General features: G+C 35.1%; 1 protein-coding gene across 3 annotated transcripts in view; it reads right to left on the bottom strand.

Annotated features, from left to right (window-relative positions):
* Nucleotides 1–20,071, bottom strand: part of LOC150103763 (cellular tumor antigen p53-like) — a 357,156-nt gene that overhangs the window by 68,822 nt on the left and 268,263 nt on the right. For all 3 annotated transcript variants that reach the window (XM_090396534.1, XM_090396535.1, XM_090396533.1), the window contains one exon: nucleotides 10,111–10,221. In XM_090396534.1, the coding sequence (XP_090252660.1) occupies nucleotides 10,111–10,221 (111 nt within the window). The remainder of the gene's footprint in view (nucleotides 1–10,110; nucleotides 10,222–20,071) is intronic.

Raw genomic sequence — 20,071 nt, 5'->3', positions numbered from 1 at the left:
CTGGTCGAATTTCATCTATTTCAGCTATGTTTTCCATATTTCAGGTTTTTGATGGTTTTTCTACTTCAAGTATGGATATGTATTCCTGTTGAGAGTTTTCTACCACAGTGCTGACTCCGCTTGGTTTCATTTAGCAATATTTCAAAGTAATTACTAAATAAGTAATTATTTAGTAATTACTTTGAAATATTGAAACTAAACAGTGATCACTTCTTATTTCAAATCCTCTATACACTCTCATTGTAATGTCCTGAATCAGTGGGAAAACATCTCTGTGAACTATAATATAGTCAACAAGACTTTCCTTATTTCTGATATCAGAATTAGAGATATCAAACTTAGCTCTATTCAGGCAATGACAATCAAGGAAAAGAAGGAGTAGCCATAGTATTCAACACTAAATACGAGGCTAATCTTCGTGAATGGCAGACAGTCTCAAGTAGAGTGATGTGGGCAAATATGAGAATGGGGAACTGGACAATGAGACTTATTTGTGCCTATGGTCATACAGAAGGTTCTACTAAGGTAGAAGTGCAGGAATTTTTTGAGACTTTAGAGAAAGCAACTGACACAATGAAAAAGGAAAAGTTGGTCCTTGTTGGGGATCTAAATAGCAGAGTAGGAAATGATTGTCAGACATACAAAAATATTTTGGGAAAATTTGGAGAAAAGAGCAAAGCTAATAATAATGGCAAATACTTGTTGGATTGATTTATGCTCAGGATATGGACTGGTTATTACTAACACAATGTTCCACCATAAAAATGTGCACAAATTCACATTATTATAATACATACCCATATTTGAAGTAGAAAAAGCCATCAAAAGCCTGAAATGTGGAAAGGCAGCAGAAGTAGATGATATTCGACCATCAATGCTCAAGTATGGAGGTATAAAAGTCTTACAGTGGCTGCACTGTAAGACTTTTTAGTTCAGAAGGCCTGGACAGAGGGACGAATTTCCAATGATTGGAGAAGAGCTCTCAGAGTACCCATATATAAAAAGGGAAATAAAACTGAATGTGAGAATTACAGAAGTATTTCCCTACTGAGTGTTCCTGGTAAGATTTATGCAAGTATACTTGAGAAACGGTTGGGAAGGATTGTGGAAGAGAAGCTTGGTGAAGAACAAACTTGATTAAGGCCAAATAGAGGCTGTCAGGATCAGATTTTCACTCTATGACAGATAATTGCGAAAGCATGGGAATATAACAAAGATCTGTATTTAAGTTTTGTAGATCTGAAAAAGGCATATGACAAGGTGCAAAGAGAGAGGTTATTCCAAATGCTACAGTTATATGGTGTTAATGGGGCATTATATTAAGCAATACTTAGTCTCTATTTGAGTTGTAAGTTAGCAATTAGAATTGAAGGAAGTACAGGAGGTGGTTTAATGTTAAATCTGGTGTAAGACAAGAATGTACATTACCGTCTCTCTTATTCATTATCTATATGGATCACATTATGAAGGAAAGTGGTATTAAACCTGATATTAAAATTGGAGGTGTCAATCTCAGCTCTTTGCTTTATGCAGATGATGTCATACTTCTAAATAAATCCACTACAAGTCTGCAAGATTCCCTGACTAAATTGAATAACTATTGTAATAGAAATGGTATTGTTGGATACTGAATGAGGAAAATTGGAAATTATTAATACTTCATTCAGAGTCCAACATCATCAGTCATTCCCTAAGTCAAATTTTTTCATCAGACTAATAATCTCTTATTAATAGTATGCTATTCGTATGATTTCTTTCAAGTTATGTTTATTAATATTTATTTATTCATTTATTGTTTTGAGATGAAGTGCAGCTGTGAAAACTGTGTATTAAATATCACTTATTATTATGAAATTAATATTACTAAACCAGAGATAAAAACTGTAAAATATGTAATCCTTTTATGTTATTAGTAAAATGTAATGTATCCAAGTAATTCTTCAAAATAACACTTGATTGGTTGTTGTGAGAAATTATGTTATTTTTAGCCAGCGCATGCCTTATTGTGAGTTACTGTAAGTATGCAAGAAGCCAGTTCAGTATCAATAAAACCAGTTAGAACCAGATTTTGGCAGGAAAGGAGAGTAGGATGTCATGAGTAGTACATGAAAAAGAAGTAACACAAAAAAAAAAAAAAAAAAAGGGGGGGGGGGAGAAATAACCTGGGGTTGAACGGAGTAGGAAGGACTTGGAACCGCTCTGCATTTTGACTTATCTTTCTTTGCGCTCTTATTCTTTTATAAATTCCTATCGCCTCGCAAAAGGATAGCGTTGGACGAAAAGGATAATAAGAATGAGTAAGAAATTTTAAGTTAGGCAATTACGAGCAAGAAGATGAACTCTTCCGAGTTAACTAATCAGTTACTGAAACCCAGGATTCTATAATGTTGTGTCGGAAAAAGTGCTGATTCACCATTGGCGAGTCATCCTATTTCCGACCCAACACACAGTAACGATGAGATCTAAGGATAAGGACATACTTATGCCTCCAGAAGAAGAGCTAAAAGGATAGTGTACATATGTTCACTCAGAGGTATGTCTAACCAACTGAGGTTGTAGATATTAAGTAACTTTGGGAGATCTATATTTAAAGTTGATAATGTCTGTGTGAAATTAGCAAGGGAAAATTATGTCTCAGTATTGAAATGTTGTTATTAGATGTATATAAGATGATCTATGTATTAGAGTCATGTCAAAACAGTTCGGAGTTGCGGTGACCAATTGGCCGCGGCTATGAGCATGACATAGTCATCAAGAGAGAGGGCGCTCGCATTTTGCAATATAAGGTCCAGCGTGAGATTCAAATCGCTCTCTTGTTTTCTGTTCCTGGGTTCCCATCCAAGTCCTGGATAGCTGTGGAAGCTTGCCACTGGTGTCCAGCAACAATCTCCCAGTCGCTGTTGTGCTGTGTCGAGTATAGTCACCAAAGGAATGAGGTCGGAATTCCAGTAAAGAGCCATTGGTTAGTTATGCCAATGTGTAGTCAGCGAGAGGGCAACCTTTCGAAGATGATAGAAGTCGCTGATGCCATAGGAAAACGTGGTGAGAAAACACGGAAGTGTAATCGCAAGGAAGCCCCGGCAACTCCGTGAAAAGACAAGGATGGTAATGTACAAGTTTTCATACTCATTTTAGTATAGTAACCAAGAAAGGAATAAGAACCAAGGAATTTAGGAGCTCCACACATTTAACTTTCATATGATGCCTAAAGGACTGATTTTGGACTAGTCTGTCTATGTCAGATAAGCTGGTGCCACTCTAAGCTTATGCTGAGGAAGGAACCAAACCTACAAACTGTTTACTAGGAAGAAACTTTATGATATTATGTTAAATATTAGCTTGAATATTAACTAAGTTGGGGAGGATAAAGCTTGAGAACAAATAAGAATATTATCCCATGTTAAAATACCTTGTGTAGAGCATATCACACGGATTGCGTCTGATATGCTCTACACAAGGATTGTATATAACTATGTGCATGTGTTTTTTTTATATGTGAGCACTGAGTAACTCTGTGTGAAATAATCGAATCTGAATATAATAATACAAAAAGGGTGTGGGATTGTTAGATTAAAATTAGGAGTAGAAATTTTGCATATCTTAGCCTAAAACGGGGGAGTTCAGACTCTTTAGTGTTGAAGTTACTACTTAAAGTGTATATATGAAAGTGTTTAAAATAAATGTACTTCTTTAACCCAAAGTTCATGAGTCTGTTGTTTTCTGAGATTTGAATTACCACTTATTAAATCTTCGGACCTGTATAAATAAACGGGGAATCCATTTTCATAAGAAAGAAAGAGGGGAGCCACAACTGCAAATCACATGATCCCTTTGTTATTTTAGAGTTGTCTAATTGTGTATCAGAATTCAATTGCCGGCTGGCGCAGTCGTTTTAAAAAAATTATAAATTTTTTGGCAACAGAATAGCTGATATCCTAAACTCATAAATAATAGTAACTTACAATATAAATTTACGAGGGAAGACGATGTAACAATAATATTTGTGTGTTCTCAAAGTGAAAGTATTCAAGAACCAAGGAGAGTTTCTAGGATTCTCAATAATGAGGAAGCTGTATTGTCTATACCGGTAAGGATATCTTTTCTATGCCTCATGTAAAGTAGGGAAGCTTGTTTCTGGAGAACATGATATAGTTCATATTGCTGAAATAAACAGTTCAAGATTGAATGTGTGATATAGTGAAACATTTCCTCATAAACGTAATATATGAAGTATCTCTGGATTAATAGTTCACGATTGAATGTGTGATATAAAGAAGCATGTTAGAGAGAATGTAATGTAAATTTGAGACTAAATTTTCTGAGAGCTATTGTGTTAGATTGATAAAATTAAAGGTTGCTGAATGAATGTCCGATGACTTGTGCTTTGTTTAGAGTGAAATTGTATTTGGAATCTTGGATAATAAGAAGAGTAGAATTTATATGCATAAATTCTAATTGTAAATGATACACTCGGCTGAGTAAATTACTAATGTCTTAATGAGAACTTATTCATTCTTAAATTGTATTATCCCTACTAGAAATTCTTGTTTTAATGTAAATTTATGTGTTAAAGCATTAAATAATTTTTTTTAGTTGAATCTTGTGTTTGCCTGATTTCTTTCATTGCACCACTCATTAAAATAGTTTGAATCTTAGCAGGAACCCTATATATATAATGAGAATTTCGGACTGAATTAAGTTGATAACAATATTGTGCTAGCTGATGGTTTATTTCACAACGTTACTTATGCAAATTAGAACACAGAGTGGCGCAGTTAAAAATAAATTTTCTCTGTGTTCGAATGTGGAGTCAGTCAACAGCTAGAATATACATCGGAGTAGAACGTAGGATCCAACAAAATGGCACAATCGACAGGATGTTGATTCACTAGTATTGATTAACAGATTAAGTTTTTTATATTTAGCTTAAGAGGAACTAATTTCTAAAACTTTAGTAGTAAATTGAAGTGAATTACGGTGCGTTGGTTGTGGAACAAATCAGGCAAAGAATTGTATTTTGAATAGTTTTAAATTTGAAGTTGTGAGAATTAAAGTAGTAACTGATAATCCAATATGGCTCTTGCATCTAGCATGGGAATGGAGGAGAGCGAGTTCTTTCAAACTGTAAACCCCCAGCAGGTATTTCCTCAATTTTCAGGATAGGAATCAGAAGATGTGCTATCTTTTTTTTCTTTTGTGGAAAAACTTAGAGAGGTAACAAATTGGACTGATTTTCAATTATTAATATTGCTACGAAGTAAATTAATTGGTAAAGAAAGACATTTCTGTATTTATCTCCCATACTTAAGGAAACATTAGAGTACCAAAAATGTAAAGATGCCTTGATATCACAATTTTCTAAACTGAGAAGTATTGGTCCAAACTTGTGGAAACTACAGAGGATCACACAGAAAGATAAGGAAAGTGTTACCGACTTTTACAATCGTATGTTAACACTCTCCAATAATTTAAATGTGTCCAATGTAGATAAACCTTATTTAGATTGGCAGTATTCTAACAATTTCGCCAAGGCATTAGACAAGTCTACAAGAAGAGAAACACCACATTGAAGGAATGTCTCAAAGCTGTGAAGAAAAGAGAACAAATGATAGGAGACGTTTGTCCCTCATCCAATGTAGGCCATGTGATAATCATAGAAAGGGTCGATTGCTCCCTAAACCTAATCAAAACTGGAAAAGAGAACAAAAAAGAAAAGGGAAGAAAGAAAAGTATTGGGGAAAATTCCATAAATATTAATCATTATCTGAGAGTGAAGATCAATCCAACAAGAAGAAATTAATGGAGGAAGTACAAACCCTAGTTCACCATGAGGTAAAGAGATAGCAGCAACCAGTAACAGATCACCTTGATGAAGTAGTGAAACAACTGGCAGCTATCACTTTAAATTCTCAAGAGAACCACAACCCCACAACAGACAGGATCAAAGAGATGATAGAAACAGGAGGTGCAAAAACAAACTCGACCTATATTAGCAAATCTGGATAAGGTGATGCAAGGATTAGAGGGTATCTATCAACAGATGCCCATTGCCTCTCAACCTCAGGCAAAGAGAGAATACCTCTGAAACCACAGAGATCCTCCCAAGTGTTTTCAATGCCTACAAAACTGGGCATATTGCCAGAAATTGTTCCTATGTTAGGGGAACATACTCAAACAACAGATGGGATTCAAATTTTGGGTATATTCCTCACAGAAAGTGCAGTAATTATCAAATTTCCTTTAAATTGAATGAGTCAATGATGAAGATTAGAGGAAATATCCAAGGATTTCAGTGTAATATTTTGTTAGACACAGGCTGTAATGCTTCAACTATTAGTAGAGATTACTTCTACACATAAGGCATAGATTGTGGAAAGACATTGCTCAATTAAGGAAACCAGTGAGAATTACTACTCTCTCAGACTCTAACTTTGTAGCATATGAGAAAGTTCGTGCAAGAATTTATCTGCCAAATTTTAGACTATGTGTCTGGCAGGATTTGCTGGTTATTCCTTCAACACCTAACTCGGATTCTCACATCATCTTAGGAACTAACTTTATGGAAAGGTATCACTTTTCATGTGATTTTTAGGGATATCGCACCCTTTCTAAGGGTGAGATATCCCTAATGAATAGAAGAAGTGTTAGAAACAACAATATGCCTGCATATATTAGAAAGAAGCGACTGACAGAAAGGTTTAGTAAATCAAATGAAGTACAACCTCCAAGTAAAGTGTAATCACCTACAAATAAGCTAATAGTATAATAAGAGCATAATAGTAGTGCAGACTCTGATAAACTGAATCAGCCCTGAAGCTCAACTCAATGCAGACATAGCATTACAAGAACAAGTATCCAAACCCAAAATAAAAGTTGACACCACAGATTAACTAACAATTGGAATTAACTTTGCCAAAGCAACTCGTCTACATACTAAATCAAATAAAACAAGAAGAGAAAGGGAAAGAAGAAACAGGCCTGACCATGTAATTTTTCTAAGGGATTCACTAGAGACAGTATGGAAAAGAAAGAAGAATTACCATAGAATGAGTAATTGCAGAAAGGATACAAATAGTAGAAAACAACAGAGACACAATAATAGCAACGAAGAACATGAATTTTATTCTGAGGAGACATTCCCACACTACAGGTATAGAAGACATGCTGATTTCGATAAAAAGGGTAGTAAAGATTCAAATGAAAAAGTAGAGGAGAATAAATGCACAAATCATAATAAGGAATCAAGTTTTGTCCAGACGAGATATGATCTGAGACCTAGAGGAAAAAATAAGAAGTCTGAATCCTCTGCAGGAGTGACCTGTGTGAAATATTTTTCTTTAAAGAAAAATTTTTCAGAGGAAAAGTAAGCGTTTGTTGGATTCTGAATGAGGAAAATTGGAAATTATTAATACTTCATTCAGAGTCCAACATAATCAGCCATTCCCTAAGTCAAATTTGCTCATCAGCCTAATAATCTCTTATTAATAGTATGCTATTCGTATGATTTCTTTCAAGTTATGTTTATTAATATTTATTTGTTCATATATTGTTTTGAGATGAAGTGCAGTTGTGAAAACTGTGTATTAAATATCACTTATTATTATGAAATTAATATTACTAAAACAGAGATAAAAACTGTAAAATATGTAATCCTTTTATGTTATTAGTAAAATGTAATGTATCCAAGTTATTTCTTCAAAATAAGACTTGATTGGTTGTTATGAGAAATTATGTTATTTTTAGCCAGCGCATGCCTTATTGTGAGTTACTGTAAGTATGCAAGAAGCCAGTTCAGTATCAATAAAACCAGTTAGAACCAGATTTTGGCAGGAAAGGAGAGTAGGATGTCATGAGTAGTACATGAAAAAGAAGTAACACAAAAAAAAAAAAAAAAAAAAAAGGGGGGGGGGAAATAACCTGGGGTTGAACGGAGTAGGAAGGACTTGGAACCGCTCTGCATTTTGACTTATCTTTCTTTGCGCTCTTATTCTTTTATAAATTCCTATCGCCTCGCAAAAGGATAGCGTTGGATGAAAGGATAATAAGAATGAGTAAGAAATTTTAAGTTAGGCAATTACGAGCAAGAAGATAAACTCTTACGAGTTAACTAATCAGTTACTTAAACCCAGGATTCTATAATATTTGTGTGTTCTCAAAAGTATTCAAGAACCAAGGAGAGTTTCTAGGATTCTCGATAATGAGGAAGCTGTATTGTCTATACCGGTAAGGATATCTTTTCTATGCCTCATGTGAAGTAGCGAAGCTTGTTTCTGGAGAACATGATATAGTTCATATTGCTGAAATTAACAGTTCAAGATTGAATGTGTGATATAATGAAACATTTCCTCGTAAACGTAATATATGAAGTATCTCTGGATTAATAGTTCACGATTGAATGTGTGATATAAAGAAGCATGTTAGAGAGAATGCAATGTAAATTTGAGACTAAATTTTCTGAGAGCTATTGTGTTAGATTGATAAACTTAAAGGTTGCTGAATGAATGTCCGATGACTTGTGCTTTGTGATTGTTCTGAATAGGTGAACTGAATCAATATTTGAAGTACATAGAATGATAGCTTTGTTTAGAGTGAAATTGTATTTGGAATCTTGGATAATAAGAAGAGTAGAATTTATATGCATAAATCCTAATTGTAAATGATACACTCGGCTGAGTAAATTACTAATGTCTTAATGAGAACTTATTCATTCTTAAATTATTAGGAATATTAGGATATTAGGAAAGAATTTGACATTGTCAGCACCCAGGAATGCATTAGCATAGCTAATCTCAGGTGGTATGGTCACTTAAGCAGAATGGGAGAGGAAAGATTAGCAAAACAAGTGTTCTCTGCCAGGTTGGGTGGAAAAAACCCAGAGGAAGACCAAGATATAGGTGGATTGATACAGTAAAAAGTGCCTTAGAAGACAAAAATATAAGGCCTGATAATATTGGAATCTTGACATTTAACAGACTGATTTGGAGGAAAATTTTAGATAGGAAGTTAGTAAAGATGTAAATTTTTCATGTAGTATTATGATATCTTGTACACCCCTGAGGGTTTATATCAGGAATTTGATGATGATGATGATGATAACTTAGCTCTTTGCTTTGTGCAGATGATGTACTCCTAAACACATCCAGTGCAAATCTCCAGGGATTTCTAACTACATTGAATAACAGCTGTAACCAATTTGGTATGAAAATCCGCAAAAAGATCAAAACTATAGAAATAGGCAGGAAATAGAAAAATCAGCTGCATTCTCAATATAGAGCCTATAGAACAAGTAAAATACTTCAGTCATTTAGGCACAGTTTTTAGTGAAGATGGCAAGTTAAATCTATAAATAGACAATAGAGCCAGTTGAATAATCTTATATGGAATAAGAGAGAAATTAGCCAAAACACTAAACTAGCATTATGCAAGACAATGTTCGAACCAGTTTTAAGTAATGGATGTATGAGTTGGGTTAGAAATAAAGCACTTGGTTAAAGACTGGAGACCACAGATATGCGAGCTCTTAGAAAAATTGAGGACCTGAACAGATGGCATTGATGGCAGAATCATATTAAAAATTAAGAAATTAGGAAGGAACTTGACAGTGTTTGCATTCAAGAATATGTGACCATACCACCTTAGGGAAAACTAAGGTGGTATGGTCACTTAAACAGAATGTCAGAGGAGAGGTTAGCAAAACAGGTGTTTGATGGCAAGAAAAAGACCCAGAGGAAGACCATTGAATCAATCCACCAAGGTTTAGGTGGACTGATTCATTCAGAAGTGCCTTGAACAATGAAATGTTAGATACAACAATAGTGGAGTGCTGAGAAGTAATAGGCTAATTTTGAGGAAAATTGTTGATAGGAGATTAGAAATAATAATGTAAGCTTCATCATGCAGTACTGTCATAGTAGCCTGAACACCCTTCAAGGGTACTTATCAGGAAATTGATGGCAATGTTGCTTCTTTTATATCATGATCTTCTTTAAATGCGCATGAGTAAATCCCTTACTCAAGTTAGGATAATAAAAATTTTACTTTTATGTTAAAAAAAAATCAAGCACATCAAATTATTTTTAAATATCATTTAATATATAACATAATACTCACAAGGAGGAGAATAATATGGAACAACAACACTCTGTTGCCTACTTTCCAAATCAGTGTGATATGCAGTTCTTGGATCATCACACCTGATAAGATGAGTTGGGGCTGGATGATCTGTGGCATTAAAAATAAAGATATTTTTGAATAAAAGTAAACTACATTGTTGAGATTTAAAAAAAAATTGTTTTTTTTTTTACATTGTTGAGATATAAAAAAATTACAGACACTAATTAGAGAATGAAGCCATCCTACTAGAATGCTATGCTCCCTCCTTTCCCACATGATAATACCTCAATAAATCATTTTATCATTTAGAGCAGGGGTTGCCAAACTTCTTTGACCGTCGACCCCTTCAAGAGATTCTTGACTTTTTATCGACCCCCTCTATTTTACTGTTACGTAATTATAACAGGATAAGCAAAAGACGCTTGTTAGTAAATACGTCATTTTGGCCTACTTGATTGGCTTCTGTAATTATTTTCATGACCTTGCTCCATCTTACAGGTCCTATTCATGTTGCTGTTCCCACGATTCACTCTTAATTGCATTGTCATTCAGGATGGAGATAATTCAAGTTAACCGAATTACATATTGCCCGTACAATGATGTCTTATATTTTTCTCTCAACTCCCAATCGACCCCTGAGCCCGAATCGACCCCAAACAATATTATATCGACCCCTGGGGGTCGATATCGACCACTTTGGCGATCACTGATTTAGAGTGATCTTACTTCATCTTCTTAGTTTCAGTAACACTACTGAGAAAGTGCTCTGTAATTCTTCAGCAAACTCTATATTTCAACTGATATGTTTTATGCTGACCTGTCAATATTCTGATGAGGTTGTTTCAGTAGCTGACTTTTCAAAGTTTTACTATAGGAGATAATCTCAGCTGGCATGTTATCTGATTACATTGTACCATCAGAGTGTATACGTAACTGCAGTCAAATTACATATACATATGTAATGTGTATACAAAATACAGTTCGATCTAAATCCTAATCTGCCTATTCTCTTTTGTTCAGAATTTGAATGATACCTATTAATGGTGTGCATTATAGAAGGGTAATGACTAGATAGTAGGTGAATTGTTCCCATCAGTTCTTCACATTCTTTACAGGCTCTGCAGAAGCATCCCAGTTATCTAGTTTCAACTCTTAAGCAACTCCCTTCATTTAAAAAAAAAAAAAAAAAAAAAAGATTAAATTCTGCATATGTATAGAGCTTCTTACTAGACATTTAATAGAGATATATGCATGGGTATAGTATAATGTTCTAAATAATGGCATCACACATGTAAGATCAAACTAAATACAAAACATAGTGAAGTTGTTCAATGAGCACTTTATCGGAGTATTTCATCCTGGAGGAAGTTTTAATATAAGAGGGATAGGGTAGGTTCAGGGTTTAGAGGTGCAAGATGAGAGTGCATTTCAAATACTAAGTACTCTGGATACCAGTAAAGCTGTTGTTATTTCACCATGGGTTTTGAGAGAATGTGCTAAAGAACTGACAGCTCCATTGACTTGGCTTTTCAATAAAAGTCTGGCTGCAGGAAAGGTACCAAGGGAATGGAAGGAAGGTAAGATAGTGCCACCAAGTAGCAGACTGGAAGTGTCTAATTAGAGGCCTGTTTGTGTATCATCAGTAGATGTTAAGGTCTTGGAGAAATTAGTGAGGGACTATAGTCAGCGTTGGGCAGATGAGGGGAATGTTATCTGTGAGAATCAACATGGATTTGTTAAGGGGCGTTCTTGCTTTAGTAATATGATTGCCTTTTATAATAAAGTGACAAGAGCAGTTGATGAGGGAAAGGCATATACTGCCATTTTTTTGAATTTGCAAAGGCATTTGACAGGGTGCCACATGATAAGCTGATATTTAAGTTGCAGCACATGGGTTTAAATGTCAGGTTAGTCAAATGGATTCAGGATTGGCTGACTGATAGGTATCAGAGAGTTGTGTATGGTGGGGCAATATCAAGGAAGCAGAAGGTTACAAGTAGGGTTCCACAGGGCTCAGTACTGGGACCTGTATTGTTCAACCTTTATATCAATGATATTGTCAATGGATTGCAAGGAGACATTCAGTTGTTTGCAGATGATGTGAAGCTGGGAAGGGTTATCTGTAATAGTGAAGATGTGGCAGCCCTGCAAGAGGATTTGAATAAACTAGACAGAGTAATACATACATAGGAGTAATACATACTATCAAGTGAATGGGGATGTCGGTTCAATGCAGCAAAATGTAAAGTCTTGAGGTTTGGGATCCATCGATGGGAGGATGCATACTCGATTGGAGGAGCTGTACTGGAGAAGGTAGGGGAGACAAGAGATCTAGGGGTGATCATTGATAGAAAACTGAAATTCAGGGAACATATTGCAAAGGTGGTGAGGGTAACTCAGAGGATTGCTGCAATACTGAGAAGGATGCTGACCTGCAGAGATAAAAGAGTTATCATTCCGTTATATAAGACCCTGATCAGACCATACTTGGACTATTGTTTTCAGATTTGGTCCCCAGGATTTGAAGGGGATAAATTGACTGTAAAAAAGGGTACAGAGGTGGATAACAAAGATGGTTTCAGGACTGTACAATACAAGTTATGTGGATATCGACTGAGGGAATGTGAACTGCAGAGTTTGGTGGATGGAAGAAGGAGATGTGATATGATCGATACTTTTAAACTGTTGAGAGGCAGTTTCAGGGTAGACATTGGAGAGTTCTTTCACTTGGTGGAATGGCGGGAAGGAGTGATGATAAGGGGGCCATCCCTGGAAGTTACGAAAGGAGGCTGTGTGCAAGAGGGTGAGGAGTGGTTTCTTTGCATGGAGGGTGGTTAAACCTTGGAATGCATTGCCTGAGAGAGTGGTTGCAGCAGGAATGGTCACTGGGTTCAAGGAGTGGTATGATAAACTTTGTGTTTCCTAAAAACGACCTCCCACGATGAGTCTTTTGACTCCATGGAGGCCTGGATGATAATAATAATAATAATTAAAATAATAAATAGAATTTATTACTCCTATATATTTTGCAAAATATGTCATGAACTTCATTCAGGGAGAAGGCAGAAGAACTGATAACATTTAAATTATGAATACAAGAATGAGTCATATAGCATGCATTTCCTCCTAATGTAGTGACTGAGACACGTGATATTAAATGCACATTATATGACTTGTTCTTGAAAATTTAAAATGTTGTCATCAGTTCTACCTTCTCTCTGAATGAAGCTCATGATATATTGAGTGAAATATATAGGAGTAAAAATACTATTTAGTTTTCTCCTGCATGTGTGCTGCCATTATTTAAAATCTTATACATAGAGCTTCTTCCAACAAAAATAACATAGAAGTTTTTAATATATACAGTTATCCCTCGACTCACGTCTGCTCAAGTTACGTCCATGATCCCATAAGGGAATATAAACATTTTTAATAAATAAAGCACACTCAGGGCAGATGTCAATCTGCATGTGTCTTCAAGAGTTCCTCTGTTGATTTTGCAATTCTGGAAAGCATTCAATATTAATCATACTACTAAAAATATTGCTGTGGCTTAGGACGAAGTGACCTTTCAATGTATGAGTGGCATATGGAAAAAGACATTAAAAAGGTTTGTGCAAGAATTTGGAAGTTCTGAAAAAAAAAAAAGGGGGGGGGGGGCTTTGACCAACGAAGAATTGGTTGAACTGGAATGTTGCAGAAGAGGAATAACGAGAAAAGGAAGAGGGAAAAGAGAAACAAGAAGAGCTAGTTAAACAATTCACAGTGAAGGGTCTTGCAGAAATGTTCTCTGTAGTTAGTGACATTCTCAAAATGGTGAAGACATGGATCCCAATTTTGAATGCTACTTATGCTACTTACTAGTAGAAAGGAGAGTAGATGATGCGTTTGCTTGTAAACAAATTTACGATGAAAAAAAGAGAAGAAATAAGCAAAGCACATTGGACATTTTCATAAAAAAAACAAACAAAGGTTACACTAGAAGAGCCGCAGTCTGAACCTTTACATAGAAAAGGCAATGAAAATGTGATTGTGGAGATAGATTTCAGTGATTATTTTCCTCTTTTATAGTGGTAGCAACATAGTAACACACAGTACAGTTTTATACGGTTTAAAAATTAAAATGACAGTATACGTATCACAGTTAAGTCCCTAACGCCTATAACTGTGTTGATTTAATGTATCGACTTATGTCCTTACGGATGGAATGGAACCCCCCAATGTAAGTCAAGGGATGGCTGTATGTGTATATATATATATATGTTCAATCGAAGATTTATCGGTTAGGTAACATATTCTATAATATTGAATGACTTGAACCAAGGTTAAAATAAAAAAACTTTATTTGCATGACTAGACGAAACTAGTCGTGCAAATAAAGTTTTTTATTTTAACCTCGGTTCAAGTCATTCAATATTATAGAATATATATATATATATGTTATTATTATTTAAATGGAATAATGTATAAACATAAAAGCAAATAACTGGTAAGAATAGAATTTTTCCTTTCAACCTGAAAAAAAAAAATTCAAAATTCTCCGCCAGCTTCTTTAATTCTCTGTCAAATATATCCAAGATTTGTAAATCTTTGATCAGTGAAAATTATGGCAACATCAAGAGGAGAAGAGAGGGAAGATTTCTATAAGACAACTTGCCACAGAAAATTCAGAAAAATTTTGTGCACACAGAAAATACCTTTAGGACCTATTCAAATGTTTATGCATTTCTTTAAAGTTATTTAAAGAAATTTTCTGCTTTTATTAATTGAAAATTAATAAAAGCAGAAAATTAACCAAAAGGTCTATTTTGATATTTTGAAGCAATTCCAATGTAATCTTATTTATACCTGGTATAAAGATATACTGGCTGTACATCTTAAATCAGCTTATTAAAGATTTACAAGATAAGTCTACTATCTGCAAAGTAACTGTTATTTTTACAAATATTTGTTCAACAATTTAAAAATTTTCTGTAAATGTTTCAGCTCGACTACAACCATCTAAGATGTCAACCTCACTGTGTATTTTCCGCCTGCCTTTAAAGATATACTTTTTACTCCAAACAGCAAAAAAAATCTAATGAAGATCAAAAGCTTTATTAATTAATTTTTTTCAAAAGTAAAAAAGAAAAGGTTTAACTTATAATATTAGCTATTGTCTTACATATACCTTCTATCATTCTCTGCATGTTCTGATGTCAATAAAGTTAAGAGTTAAACATGTTTTCGTGCCATCTGAGAGAATGTATATATGGAAATGACCACATTTTATAGTGAGTTTCCAATTCCTTTTACACTAAAATAAAATCTGATGCATGCCACATAACAGTATTATTATTCCTACAGATTTTTTTCCTCTAAGGGAAGATTTCTTTATTAAGTACAAAAATTGCAATTTCTGATGAATAAAAACAAATTGTAGTGAATGTAGCCGTAATGAGCAATGATTCATTTTCACAAGCACAAAAATCAGATCTTACTTAATTGTATAAATTTTATGCGTAACTTTCCAGCAAGAGTCATGTTTTGAAACTGGGTGCCTTTTACATCCTTATGTACAGTAGCAGCCTCGTTGTTCCAATTGTCATGAAGTTTTATATTCCTGTTAGAAATACTGCTAGAAGCAACTGTGCAGATTTTAACTGAAGTCAGTACTTATTTTTTACTATTATTTGGAATTTAAGAATTGCCATGTCTCACTGGCAGAGATGATAAGCATCTCTGCTCTTCAACCAACAGGTTAGGTGTTTGAATCCCACTGTGGGATAGATGATTGTGAATATCACCAATGACAGATAACATACTACCTTATGTGATGCCGCCACCCTACTTATTGGAAGCCTGAAGTTGCTTGAAAAAGTTTCATGCTTGGTCTCCAAAGCAGGATTTTTGGATTAAGCAACACATCATCATCATCAAATTCCTGCCATGTACCCTCAAGGGGTGTACAGGATATGATAGTACTACATGAAAAAAATTACATCATTACTAACTTCCTATCTACAATTTTATTCCAAATCAGTCTGTTACTTGTCAAGGCTTCAACATTATCAGATCTTATATTTCTATCGTCAAAGGCACTTTGTACCGTATCAATCCACCTATATCTTGGTCTTCCTCGGGTCGTTTTCCTGCCAACCTGGCAGAGAACACTTCTTTTGCTAATCTTTCTTTGCCCATTCTGTTTAAGTGACCATACCACCTGAGATTAGCTCTGCTAATGCATTCTTGGATGTTGACAATGTCAAGTTCTTTCTTAATATCCTAGTTTTTAATATGATATTGCCATTGATGCCATCTGTTCACGCCTATAATCTTTCTCAGGACTCTCATATCTGCGGTCTCTAGTCTTTGGTCAAGTGTTTTACTTCTGACCCAGTTCTCAGATCCATAAGTTAAAACTGGTTTGAACACTGTCTTGTATACAGCTAATTTAGTGTTCTGACTAATTTCTCTCTTATTCCATATGAATTTATTCAATTGACTTCCTACCATACCAGCTTTGCTGATTCTGTTGTCCATTTCTATATTTAATTTACCATCTTCACTAAAAATCATGCTTAAGTAGATGAAATGTTTCACTTGTTCCACAGGTTCTCCATTAACAACACAGTTGACATTTTCAATGATTCTGCCTATTTTCATTGTCTTTGTCTTTTTATTGCTGACCTTCATGCCATATTTATTACAACAGCTATTCAATTTAGTCAGGAAATCTTGCAGACTTGTAGCAGATTTATTTAGAAGTATAACATCATCCGCATAAAGCAAAGAGCTGATATTAACATCTCCAATTTTGATATCATGTTTAATACCACTTTCCTTCATAATGTGATCCATATAAATAATGAATAACAGAGGGGATAATGTACATCCTTGTCTCACACCAGATTTAACATTGAACTAACTGCTGACTTACAACTCAAATAAAGACTACGCATTGCTTGATATAATGCCCCATTGACACCATATAACTGTAGCGTATTGAATAGCTTCTCTCTTGGCACCTTGTCATATGCCTTTTCCAAATCGACAAAACTTAAATACAGATCTCTGTTATATTCCCATGCTTTCTCGACTATTTGTCGTAAAGTGAAAATCTGATCCTGACAGCCTCCATTTGGCCTGAATCCAGCTTGTTCTTCACCAAGCTTTGCTTCCACAATTCTTTTCAACCGTTTCTCAAGTATACTTGCATAGATCTTGCCAGGAACACTCAGTAGGGAAATACCTCTAAAATTCTCACAATCAATTTTATTTTCCTTTTTATATATGGGTACTATGAGAGCTCTACTCCAATCATCGGGAATTCGTCCCTCTGTCCAGGCTTTCTGAACTATGCAGTGCAGCCACTGTAAGACTCTTATACCACCATACTTCAGCATTTCTGGTCAAATATCATCTATTCCTGCTGCTTTTCCACATTTCAAGCCTTTGATGGCTTTTTCTACTTCAAGTATGGATATGTATTCCTGACTGTATGCCTGTTGAGTGTTTTTACCACTGTGTTATCACTGCTTGTTTCATTTAGTAATTTTTTGAAGTAATTACTCCATACTTCAAGGATATCTTTTTCTCCTGTTTTCATGTCCCCTTTATCATCTCTAACTCCTTTTTTTACACACTCTTTCCTCCATTCCTAAGCTTCTTCAACAACCGCCAGAATATTTTGCCACCTTCTTGATATTTATTTTCTATATTCTTGCCAAAGTCCTCCCATGACTTTTGTTTAGCTAGTTTTACAAAGTGTTTAGCATTCTTGCATTTGTCTCTGTATTCTCTAAGAGAACAAGCTGACTTATTTGACAGGAACTTTTGATATGCTTTGTTCTTTTCCTTCACTGCCTCTTTAACTTCCTATGTCCACCAGGGAGTTCTGATTTTTTTATCCTTGCAGACATCCTCACCACATGCCTCTCTAGCAGAATCAATCAATGTTTCTTTCAGAGTTTGCCACTGAATCTCCAAGGTTTGATTCCTGTTCTCAAACTCTTTCATTTTTTCTTCAATAATCTTTGTGTATTTTAGTCTACAATTCACATCTGAGAACTGCTCAACTTTTATTCCCTTTAAAACTTTCTTACATGTTATTCTTTTCAATATGAAATTTACTTTCATCCTGCTCAAGACTAAATAGTGATCACTTCCAATTTCAAATCCTCTGTACACTCTAGTGTCCTGCACTAGGGAAAAAACATCACTATCAACAATAACATAGTCAATGAGACTTTTCTTATTCCTTGCCTCTTCTCTCCATGTGAATTTGTGCACATTTTTATGTTGGAACATGGTATTAGTAATAACAAGTCCATGTCCTGAGCAGAAATCCAACAGATATTTGCCATTATTATTAGCTTTGCTCTTTTCTCCAAATTTTCCCAAAATATTTTTGTATGTCTCACAATCATTTCCTACTCTGCTATTTAGATCCCCAACAAGGACCAACTTTTCATTTTTCATTGTATCAGTTGCTTTTTCTAAAGCCTCAAAAAATTCCTCCACTTCTACCTTAGTAGAACCTTTTGTGGGACCATAGGCACAAATAAGTCTCATTGTCCAGTACCCCATTCTCATATTTGCCCACATTACTCTGCTTGAGACTGACTGCCATTCAAGAAGATTAACCTCGTATATTGTGTTGAATACTATGGCTACTCCTTCTTTTCCTTGATTGTCATTGCCTGAATATAACATTTTGTATTTATTGCTCAGAAAGATCTCACCAGTTTTGGTCTTTTTTGTTTCAGTCACTCCTATTATGTCGATCTGGTACTTATCTAATTCCTCAGCTAGCTCCATTTCTTTGCCATTCAGGCTTCTTACGTTGATAGTACCGATCTTTAACTCTGGTGATGTCGAGTTGGGGTTTGTTTTCAGATTTGTTCCAGTAGCTGACTTTTCGCTGTTCGCACTGGTTCCCTGGCGAAAACAACGGGGCCTTGTTTAACCGGGCGACGTCCCAGCCAGCATGAAATTTTGTCATGTTGTACCATCATTTTTTAATTTGGTTTTACCAATAAGAATACAATTTGGTCGGCTAAATCCCAAATTGCCAGCCCATCCTCGTTCGTTCAGTATCCAGGTAGATACCCAACAGGGTGCACCACGAGAAGGTGAGATTTGGACATTAGGTCAGAAGCCCTGGTCGGTTCTCTGCATTCCTTTAAAGGCTATGTGGAGGTCTCCTCTCAGTTATACAGCTTTGACCCTTAAGGTAATTAAGCAACACATAGTACATTAAACACTGATGGCATTAATTTATAACTTTTTGTTGGCATGATGTACATTACAAAATCAATTAGAATTAATTAAGTATAATACTACAGTAAATTTAGTTTAATCCTTTATCCAAGTGTGTGCAAACAAAGTTTGCGCCTGAAAGTATCTTCAGGACTGGGGAAAAGTGGTACAACACCGGGCAACTCCTTGCAAAGGTGAAGCAAGCTACCAACACTACTATCTCAGTATCTCCCATAATGCAAAACACATCTCCTTGTGGGTATGTATAATGTTATGCATTAAGGGAAGGGCCACTACCCAGACTAGTTTCGACCTTTATTGAGGTCTCTTCAGTGGGAGCCAGGTCCAAGTGGAGATACCAGGCAGAAGCATTTGCAAGGTCATCTCCTCCTATAGGAGCTGCCAAACAGTGTGCCATCTGAGATAGTAATGTTGGTAGCTTGCTCCACCTTTGCAAGGAGTTGCCCAGTGTTGTACCACTTTACCCCAGTCCTGAAGATACTTTCAGGTGCAAACTTTGTTTGCACACACTTGGATAAAGGATTAAACTAAATTTATTATAGTCTGACCAAGTGAAAAATAAACTTTCAATAAGTATAATACTGTTTTTTATTGGATCTACAAGTGATATCAGAAATTATTTAAGTTAAATGAAAAAGACATCAACCATGATTAAAATTAACTCTTTATACTATAAAAATACTATAAATAATCATAT

This window comes from Typopeltis vanoorti, chromosome 8 (assembly GCF_054136105.1).
Source record: "Typopeltis vanoorti isolate ZY-2024b chromosome 8, IOZ_Tvanoo_1.0, whole genome shotgun sequence".
Taxonomy (NCBI): domain Eukaryota; kingdom Metazoa; phylum Arthropoda; class Arachnida; order Uropygi; family Thelyphonidae; genus Typopeltis; species Typopeltis vanoorti.
The sequence above is the reverse complement of the archived record's forward strand: the minus strand, read 5'-3'. Positions and strand labels throughout refer to the sequence as shown.